The sequence below is a fragment of the Cardiocondyla obscurior genome, linkage group LG03, assembly GCF_019399895.1.
Source record: "Cardiocondyla obscurior isolate alpha-2009 linkage group LG03, Cobs3.1, whole genome shotgun sequence".
Taxonomy (NCBI): Eukaryota; Metazoa; Arthropoda; class Insecta; order Hymenoptera; family Formicidae; genus Cardiocondyla; species Cardiocondyla obscurior.
The window spans coordinates 6,027,388-6,038,653 of record NC_091866.1 but is presented as its reverse complement, the minus strand read 5'-3'; the positions used below and the strand labels follow the sequence as shown (position 1 = coordinate 6,038,653).

Sequence of the window (11,266 nt, the reverse complement as noted above, 5' to 3'; positions counted from 1 at the left end):
AAAGAACATTTAGTAAAGAATAATCTTTACTAAATGTTCTTTACTAAATTAAACTTTTGTAATTATCTATGTCACGAAAAACATTATAGAAAATTGTAAGACAGAGTCTTCCAAGGCGGGCGGTGTTACGTAGCTTGATAAATATTGACCGGACACATAGTCTAACAAACAATGCTTGGTGACGTATGCAAACAAACAATGCTGGATGTTGTATAGCCTAATACATAACACAATTAATATGGAAGAAAAGGTATAAAAGATATAAATGCGAGAACTAACAAAGCGAACTAGTCCAACGAAAGTTTAATAAGAACCAAATAATACCGCTGGCCTTTCAAGACGTTTATACGATAATTAAACGTATATATTATACATTATTCGGGACGGTTACTTCATACAAAATTCTCCTGCATCTCTATCTCCACTTCGGAGAATAAAAAAGCGAGAGTAAGTGCTCTTATCTCACACATCTGTAGAGAACCAGGACCAGCGTAAGAAGTATCGTAATTCCGTTCGAAGAATTACGTACAAATTACAACCATAAAACCATTCAAAGATGCGTCAAAAGATACTATTGGCAAATAGACTCAAGCATTCTTAATCAAGAGTGGAATAAATAAAGTCTACGGGACTCATGGTATACGTCATGCTGCCACGTCAGCAGCGTTCAAAAAAGGTGTGGATTTAAACATTATGTTACGTATTAACTAAACTTATTCCCACACTATTTTTGTATTGCGCGCGTTATGCTCAGCGAATTAGAATACGAGCGGAACGAATCTACCCGCTCTTCAACTTTTTATGTAAAACAGCGCACGAGCCTTCGCAAGTCGTACTTTACTTCATCTTTCTAAGTTATTGAATATACAAGTGCTAGAAATATATCTTTATCAGTTTGGCTCATTACAATAGCGTTCCTATGTTCTCTCTCTCTCTCCTTCGGCATACATAACATAATTGGCGACGAGGACGGCGAAATTAAGTAAACAAACCACATTTAATGCACGAAAAGTTAATATACGGGACGACACAAAAAAAAAAAAAAAAAAAAAAAAAATAAAATATGGCGCAATCATCATCCAGCACGGATAGTAAGCCCGCCATTCCAGGATCTTTTGCAATTGAAGCTTTCGATCCAGCTACAACCACGTGGAAACGTTGGGTTCAGCGTCTACAAGGTGCTTTCTTAATTTTTGGCATCGCTGGGAACTCAAGAGTTCCATATTTATTGCATTACGTAGGATCATCAGCATTTGATGTGTTGTGTGATCGACTCGATCCAGTCGATCCCTTTTCTCAAAGTTTCGATACGCTGGTGCAAAAATTGGAAGAGTTTTATGAGCCAGCTCCTTTGGAAATAGCAGAAAATTATAAATTTCACCAAAGGAAGCAGGAGGCAGGAGAGACAGTGCAACAATATGTGGCAGCATTACATAAACTAAGTATTCATTGTAAATTCGGAGAATACTTAAAAACAGCCCTACGGAATCAATTTGTATTTGGTCTACAAAACAAGAAGAGCCAAGCCCGTTTACTTGAGCGGAAAGATTTAGATTTTGAGGAAGCAGTCAAAATTGCAGTAACAATGGAATTATCTGAAAAGAGTTCTGAACAGATGAAGACTGGTAATGCATCAACCTCCACCATTGATTATTTGAAAACTGGAAGGAAATTGCAGCACAAACACGGCAACGACAAAAATTCAAAGCAAAACTACAGGAAGCCCACAGGTCATACTAATTCTAATTCTAATTTTAGATGCGAAACAAAAACTAATATTAAGTGTTTCAGATGCGGTAAAGCTCATTTAGCAAGTAAATGCACATTAAGTCGTGACACTAAATGCTTTAATTGTGGAAGGAAAGGTCATTTAAATGTAGTCTGTTTTAAAAATACCACTTCGAACAATCAATTACAGGAGATGCTAGCATTGGAACATGATGATCATCGAGATAAATATTACATTGTTCTTAAGGTAAACGATAAGCAAATTAAGTTTGAAATTGATAGCGGTGCCGCAGTCACAGTTATAAGTGAAGCAGATTATAATCAATATTTTCAAAACGAGGTCTTACAAAAAACAAATTTACAATTAATGTCATATTGCGGAAATATTTTACAAAGTAAAGGTTATGTTACAGTTAATGTTCAATTTAACGAAATTCAAAAAGAGCTCAAAATGTACATTGTTAAAGGTCATAGAAAACCACTCTTAGGCAGGGAATGGATTAAACAGTTGTCAAATGAACATGATTTTCTAGTGCGTGGCGCTGCAGTAAACAATATACCTACGTCTCAAAATAAATTGCACACATTGCTTATTAAGTACAAAAAGCTTAATCCCCCGGAATTTTCAGCCATCAGAGGCATTCAAGCTAAATTAACATTAAAAGCTGATGTTACACCAATATATATACGTGCACGGCAAGTTCCTTTTAAACTTATTCCCCTCGTTGAACAAGAATTAGATTCTTTGGAAAAGGCAGGAATAATAGAAAAGGTATCAACATCAGAATGGGCTACACCGATTGTCCCCATATTAAAAAAAATTGGCAAAGTACGAATATGCGGAGACTATAAAGTTACTGTAAATCCGAATTTAATTATAGATGATCACCCCTTACCTACGATCGACGAATTATTTTCTAAATTAACCAACGGTGTCAAATTTTCAAAAATCGATTTAACCCAGGCTTATTTACAGTTAGAAATGGCACCTGAATATTGCAAATTGTTAACAATTAGTACATGTAGGAGGCTATACAAAGTTAATAGAATGATGTTTGGTATTGCTTCCGGACCAACTATCTGGCAGAGAGAGATTGTAAATATCTTGCAGGGTATTTCAGGTGTAGCTATATTTTTCGATGACATAGTAATCACTGGAGAATCTGATGATTTACATTTGCAAAGACTAGAAGAAGTTTTAGAAAGATTGCATAAATTTAATATTCGTATTAATTTAGAAAAGTCTGATTTTTTCATTGACAAAGTAAATTATTGTGGGTATACAATTGACAAACAAGGGATACATAAAGATCAAAGGAAAATGGAAGCTATTAAGTCCATGCCTCAACCTAAAAATGTATTAGAGGTCAGAGCCTTCACAGGCATGATAAATTATTATAGTAGATTTATTCCGGACTTATGTACAATTTTACAGCCTTTAAATAACTTGTTACGTAAAAATGCATCTTTCGTATGGTCAAATTCGTGTGAGATAGCTTTTCAGAAAGCAAAAGAGACTTTCGCAAGTGATAAAGTTTTAGTTCATTTTGATCCTAAGTTGCCTTTAATTTTAGCCACTGATGCTAGTGCATACGGAGTGGGAGCTATTTTATCACATCGTTATCCTGACGGTTCGGAAAAAGTAATCCAATTTGCTTCTCAGTCATTCTCAGATACGCAAAAGAAATATTCGCAAATTGACAAGGAGGCTTTTGCAATAATGTTTGGAGTTAAAAAATTTTTCAGTTTCTATATGGCAATAAGTTCACATTAATAACAGACCATAGACCTTTAGTTCAAATATTCTCACCAAGAAAAAGTTTACCCATTTACACAGCAATGAGAATGCAGCATTATGCGATTTTTTTACAAGGATTCAATTACGAAATCGAATATAGAAGGTCAGAGAAACATGCTAATGCCGATTGCCTATCAAGACTTCCAATTAATATTGCAGAAGATTCTCCAGACGTTATAGATATTTTTCATTTTCAAACAATTAATACATTGCCAATTACAGCAAAAAGAATTGCATTAGAGACAAGTCAGGATAAGGAACTTCAGGATTTGTTGCAAGCGCTTCATACGGGAAAACATGTTCATAAAAATAAGCGTTTTAATATTGAACAAACTGAATTTAGTTTATTAAATAGTGTTATTATGCGTGGACACCGCGTAGTTATTCCGAAAAAGTTACAAAGTCAAATTTTGAAAGAATTGCACAATGGACATTTTGGTGTAATTAAAATGAAAAATCTAGCTCGAGGTTATTGTTGGTGGTCAGGTTTAGATAAAAACATAGAAGATATTGCAAAGAATTGTACAAATTGTAATGCACACAGAAATAATCCACCTAAAGTAGATGTGCATTTCTGGCAACAACCTTCAGAGCCAATGCAACGGATTCATTTGGATTTTGCTGGGCCATTTTTAGGGAAAATGTTCTTAATTATGGTAGATTCATATTCTAAATGGCCTGAGGTACATGTTATGCCTAATATTACAGCTGAAATTACAATTTCTAAATGTAGACAGATATTCGCAAACTATGGTTTACCCAAAACAATTGTAACTGATAATGGAAGAACTTTCATATCAGATAAATTTCAAAAATTTGTAAGATTAAATGGGATTAGTCGCAAACTAACTTCTCTTTACAACCCATCAACAAATGGTCAAGCCGAACGTTTTGTACAGACATTAAAGCAAGCATTAAAGCGTACAAACTGCAATTCAGCAAATATAAATTTAGTTTTATGTAATCTATTGTTACAATATATAGTTATGTTACATGCGTCGACAAATAAGTCACCTGCGGAGCTATTTATAGGAAGAAAACTATGTACACGTTTAGATCTAGTATTTCCGATTAAAGAAGAGAAGGCAGTTGATAAAAATTATAATAAGGCGATTAGAAGTTTTAAATGTAAAGACAGAGTAGCATGCAGGAATTATTCTGGCAAAGATAAGTGGAAGTTTGGAAAAATTCATACGCGTATAGGAAAGTTACATTACAAAATTGTATTAGATGACGGTCGTCTATGGATCAGACACGTTAATCAGATGCGTTTAATTGGAAATCAGACACCTACAATTACAGATAATCCAAACAATGATTGTTATTGGGACACTAGCAATATAATTACAGAAAAGCAAGATACTTTACTTCAAGATAAGGAAAACTTACAACCTACACATAACACAAATCATAGTAACTCTCATAATACGTTAAGGCGTTCAACTAGAGAAAAGAAACGACCTGATTTCTTGTCATATGAACGAAAGTAATTTTTACTTTAACAGAAGAGGGTGTTACGTATTAACTAAACTTATTCCCACACTATTTTTGTATTGCGCGCGTTATGCTCAGCGAATTAGAATACGAGCGGAACGAATCTACCCGCTCTTCAACTTTTTATGTAAAACAGCGCACGAGCCTTCGCAAATCGTACTTCACTTCATCTTTCTAAGTTGTTGAATATACACGTGCTAGAAATATATCTTTATCAGTTTGGCTCATTACAATAGCGTTCCTATGTTCTCTCTCTCTCCTTCGGCATACATAACACATTATAAAAAGTTAAGTAGGATGGTCTAAAAACTCAAATACTTTTGATAGGTTTTATAATCGACCGATTACCAATAAAAAGAATTTATTTGCAGAAACTATTTTATCTAAAGGTAAATATAAAGATGCATTCTATGTTAATGCTCTAAACATTTACATTGTTATTGTTAGTTATAAGTTCGTATTTGGCGGGCGACTCGCTATGCGCGGGACTTATGTATATCCTGCCATCTGTCGGCGGGTTACGTTCTTTAGTTACTTTTCTTTTTTGTTAGTACGTCCGCTACGCCTTTCGCTCACCGAACCGTATTGTACGTCGTCGTTATTAGTCTGTTAACATATTCACATGTGTCTCGCGCCGATTACGTTAAGTTGCGTTTTACAATTATTCACGTTTGTACGCATTGTGTTTTTTGCCTCCGTACTTCCGTACTCGAAATGCTAACAGTTATCATTTAATGATCTCGAGAACGAGACACGAAGCATAATCTCAATCGAACTTCGCCCGCCTTCGGCGAGCTCGATCGATACTCAATTTTTACGTATTTGGGTACTAGACAAATTTTCACTGCTTCAATTTTCTTAAGATCCGGTTAGACCCCATCTTTTCTTATTATATTTTTTAAATATGTAACTTCTTTTCTTAAAACTTCACATTTATCCAGTTAAAATTTTAAATTTGCTTGTCGCAGACGTGTAGTTATCTAAAATTTAATTGCGTGTTTTATTAATAAACACAAATATAAAACAGTATCATCTAAATGTATGAAAATTTCGTTTCCTTGCGTCCCAGTTAGAATTAAATCCGTTAATCTTTGAAAAATTGCCCGTGCGTACTTTAAATCAAAAGACATTCAGTCAAATTCGTAATAAACATGCGGTTTTGAAAATGCAGTTTTATGACTATCTTCCAGATGCATTTTAATTTGGTGAAAACCCGAGGTTAAATTAAATATTGAGAATTATTTTGCTTTTTTTAACTGACTTAAAATTTCAGTTATGTTTGGCAACGGATATACGTCGCCTACCGTCTTATCGTTTAATCCACGGAATACTTACGTTTCAAATAACGTCCATCAAGAAGCAATAATTAAAAAAAGGAGAGTTTAAATTATCTGGATGTGCACAAGATGTCATCTGTTTACGCAATCAGCCCAAAAATTCCGAGAAAAGAAATGCACACCTGCTAAATGAACAACTACCTCCGTTTGCAGCCTTTGAATTTAGCCGCATAGTCTTTTGTTCTCTTAGCAGTCTATTTTTCAATGATGTGGGGGAATTAAAATCTTTACCTTATCTCTTTCCGAGAAAAGAAATGCATACCTGCTAAATAGCAACTACCTCCGTTTGCAGTCTTTGAATTTAGCCGCATAGTCTTTTGTTCTCTTAGCAGTCTATTTTTCATTGATGCGGGGGTAACGTGAGTGGCAACGTGAGTGGCAACGTGAGTGACAACGCGAGTGAGAACGATAATTTTTTTATCAGTATAAAACAATTTGGATCGAGATGAGTTCTTCAACCGTCGAGCGATCAGTTCCTTGCAACCAGGCATCGGTAACTGATCGTCGCCAATTAACAAGTTACAAAAAAATGTAAGTATCTTTTCTGATATTATTTTTAATATCTTTTCTGATATTATTTTTAATATCTTTTTTTTTTTAAAATTTCCGATTAATATAAAATATTTTTTTCAGATGATTTCCAACATCAATATAAGGCAACTTACCCGCTGGCCGCACGAAGTACGCGTGATACGCGTACAATCACCCACGCTATTTTGGGTAAAGTTAATAAACGAAGAGAAGGCTCATTTGGAGATGCTTGAACAATTGACTGCATTTATGAGGATTGCAGCAGCCAACCTCATGCTGTTACCACATGAAGTTACAGTGGGAACCCTTGTTGCTATCCGAGAAGGTTTAAAGTGGCAAAGAGGAATCGTCGATGATGTTAGTGCTACATTGATTACGGTACATCTTCGCGACTGGGCTCGCAAAACTTGTAGACTACCTTATGAGTGTTTCCGACTGGACGAACGATTCTGTGAATTAAAGTGGCAAGCGATACCGTGTGTTCTAGACGGAATCTTGCCTCGACAAGCCCAGATATGGACGGAGCAAGAGATCACACTCGCTAAAATAATCATGGAAAAAGCGCGGGGGTGGATTACCGTCAATGATATTCTCTCTGGCGATGCGGCTCTTGTTTCGTTAATTAGAGTCGGGCAAACAGAAAATGTGCACCCGGTAGATATGTCAACTTTATTCATACACCTGGGTATTGCAAAAAATTTCATCATGTGGATCGATACGCCGGCTGAATGAATTACACCGAAAGGGCCTTAAGTCCGTTCGTATATCCGCTTCTTTAAGCATCATTCATTGTGCATTTACGAACACACATATGGAAGCGGATAGAAACGCAGCACGTGATTTTCAGTCGGTCGCTCGTCAGTCAGTCGCTCGCCAGTCGAGGAGTGCACATGTCGAAATTGCTTATATTGTTTTTTATTGCTTCTGTTGTTTTTATTGCTTATGTTGTTTTTATTGCTTGTGTTGTTTTTTTATTATTGCTGTTGTCGTTTTTTTGCTTATATTGTTTTTAGTTTTTGTTGTTTTTTTTTTGACAAGATCTGTTTTTTAAATTAAAACAAAAAAAATGAGTTGCCGAGACTACCTGATGAAAGTGTGCGCCAGGAGTGACTGCAGAATGTTCCACGAGGTCCGGCGGTGTACGAAGTCGGTATGCCTATCAGGAACCACGTGCAAATTTGTCCACCTGACCCAGGATGAGGTGGACGAAATTAATAACCACGTGCGGCCGATATCAGAAACGGCGTTTTGCGAATTAAAACGCCTAGCGTACCTGTTACGAAACGTACCTGCCGGATCAGAGGCCTCACACATGCACAAAGAATTTACTTGGAGAGTGCATGTGGAGTGCTCTCTTGCGAGAATGGACATTTCCCAGTAAGTTGTTTTTTTTTTTTTTTTTTTTTTTTTAACTTTTTTAATTTATATTTTTAAAATTTACAGAGGATAACACGCCGAGATGCACTTTCTGTCGGGTGCAGCACTTCAAAGGGATCCAGGCCTTAATTTGCGGTCACTCCTTTTGCACACCGTGCATGAAGGTAATACCATTTGCCATGCAGGGCCAAGTGCCCAAACATCTCTGCACGGTGTGCAAACAATGGAAGGTGCAGATCAATCTATGTAAGTATATTTGAAATAAATTTTAATTATTTAATACATTTTATTTTATACCCTGTTAATAATTTCTTTTTCGTTTCAGACACTGACTAAAGACTCCGAAAGACCAAAAAAGAAAAATACACGGAGGATAATAAAAAAAATTTAATTTATAAGTTTAAGTTAAGTTAAGTTTGTTTTCATTTTTATTATTTTCATTTTTTATTATTTTGTATTATTTTCTTTAGATATTCATTTTTATATTATAGTCACTTTTATATATTCATTTTTGTATTATATTCATTTTTTGTATTATATTTCATTTTTATTATTTTTATTTTTATTATTTTCATTTTTATTACTACATTTTTTTAGTTTATAAGTTTAGGTTAAGTTTTATTTTAATTTAATATTTTATTTTTATTTTCTTCATATATTCATTTTTATTTTCTTCATATATTCATTTTATATTATATAGTCATTTATATGTATTCATTTTTTATTATATTTTTAAGTAATTGTACACAAGTTTATTAGTTGTAAGTTTTTTAATCATTAAAATATATTTTATACATAAGAAATAAAATATGTTTTTAATATAATATTTTCAATCTTATTTAATACCAAAAAAATTATCATACAAACATAAAAATTCAATTAAATTTAAAAATTAAATTAAAAATAATACAAGTATAAAAAAAAAAACATAATCATAAAAATACATAAAATTACATTAAAAATTACATTAAAAATACCTTTAAAATTACATTAAATACAATCAACGCAAAAACGACAGAAGCAACTACAATAAACGCAAAACGACATAAGCAAAACAACATAAGTAAAACAACATAAGCAAAAAAATACAATATACGCAAAAAACAACATAAGCTAATGCAACTGCTCATAGCTGGCGACGGATCGGCATACCGGGCACACAACCGTAAGCGTAGTGTACGGACGCGGGGGGCCTTGGCACTTTAGGGCACACGTGTAGCAATACACGTGCCCGCAACTGGACGCCCCGAACGTGTCTAACACAATTTCGCCGCAGCACACTATGCATTCCAGTTTTTCGTCGTGCCCGATATGCCGACGTTGGCAGTCCGTCCTGTTGCACCTGCCGGCCTTGTAGTCCCCGCAAATGATGGAATTCTGCAGGGTGCGTCCAACTTCGTAGCGTAATTTTGCTGACGATAATCCGGTGGCCTCGTAACGAGCCTGCTCCACACTCGTTACATGCAAGAATCTGCATTGCGCGTTTGTGCACTTCTTGTTTTGGTAATTGAAACAATACCTGTAAGGGTGCACAAACGCGCAATAACTGTTCGAGCAGGCTCCTCGCTGGAAGTCGCGGCAGAGCTGTTGTTTTTGAGCTAAAAACATAAAAATACATATTATATATCATTTTATAACAGATTAAATTATTTTTCTAAATTGTATTATAAATTCTATTATAATACATACCTGGTTCCCCAAAATATGCCATTTTTACTACAAGTTTTCTTCACTGTCAAAACTTTCTTCAAAAAGAGCTCCTGCACCAACGGATGTGAGACTGAGAATGAGGCATGGTCACATCGTCGTCGTCGTCGTCGTTCTCATCAATAAACAAAGAAAATAGACGCCGGGCCAACAAAAACGAAACGTGATACAAAAGATTCCAGACGCCAAAGATTTTTGTCGCATAGGCGTGTAGAAAAAATCGTCCATATCTAACGAAGGCATCTTGAAACGATTACTAGAAAAGCATGAACGACACTTGACCAAGAGAAAAACGCAAAAAGATTTTTTACAACGTTTGAAGCCCATACAAACGCAAAAGATTTTTTGACCACACGGGTATATAGAAAAGAATCTAGCGATAGCATGTTACGCATCTGCAAACGATAACTAAAGAATGCGAGTGAGAGCGTGAAAGGGTGTGAGCGAGAGCGCGAATGGCACTTGAACGAGAAAATACAATTTTATATTTTAACGATATTATCTTATACAATCGATATAATGCGAGCAACGATGACGACGACGACGATGATGATTGCAATGAAAACGCCGGTGACGTTGGCTTTACGCAAAATTGTCCTTCTGTAATATTAAAATTTTACGGCTACTATTCGTACGAATAAAAATATTTTTATTTTATTTATCTTTATACTTACCATTTACGGATTACATGAATCGCACAGCTCTTCGATGATTGTCTTGGGCAAGGAATCAATACCACATGAGCGATTGATAAACACGACATGAGCGATTGATAAACACGACATTAGCGAACCTATTAAAATTTTTTCTTATCGTAAGAATAATAAGAAGAGGAAAATACACTCAAGCCGACAGTTGTGCATCCTCATAGTGTCAACTTTTGTTTAATATTATATTTCAAAGCGGCATACTACGCATGAAAACTACGAGTCGTAGTCGATGGTGACAAACGCGTGAACGAGAACGAGAGGGAACGATAGGCGGCGCGAACAAGTGCGAGCGAAAGGCAACGATGGGCGCGCGATCCTTTGCGATCCGCCGCCCGCCGCTCGCCGCCGACGCCTTGACTAAGACTCGCGTGAAAAATGTGTAATATATTTTAACGCATATTCATAAAATAAATATATACTTTTGTAATCGGCACGTATCATTTTTAATCGCTTCTACTCCATCCTTCATTTTATTATAATTGTGAGTCCGCCTCGTTCGTATGCAACATACGTATCTGAGTGAGAGAGAAATCAGATAATAAGGAGGAGCGATTAGCCGGGGTGTACGCAGCGTCACCCGCATT

The 11,266-nt window shown here is 35.5% G+C and overlaps 1 protein-coding gene across 1 annotated transcript; it reads right to left on the bottom strand.

Annotated features, from left to right (window-relative positions):
• Positions 1-9,378: 9,378 nt before the first annotated feature.
• LOC139113831 (zinc finger CCCH domain-containing protein 10-like) lies at positions 9,379-9,976 on the bottom strand. Its single transcript, XM_070675251.1, has 2 exons — positions 9,955-9,976; positions 9,379-9,863 (listed from the first exon to the last, which is right to left on the bottom strand). Exons 1-2 carry the CDS (start codon positions 9,974-9,976, stop codon positions 9,379-9,381), a joined length of 507 nt encoding a protein of 168 aa, XP_070531352.1.
• Between the last annotated feature and the right edge of the window lie 1,290 nt (positions 9,977-11,266).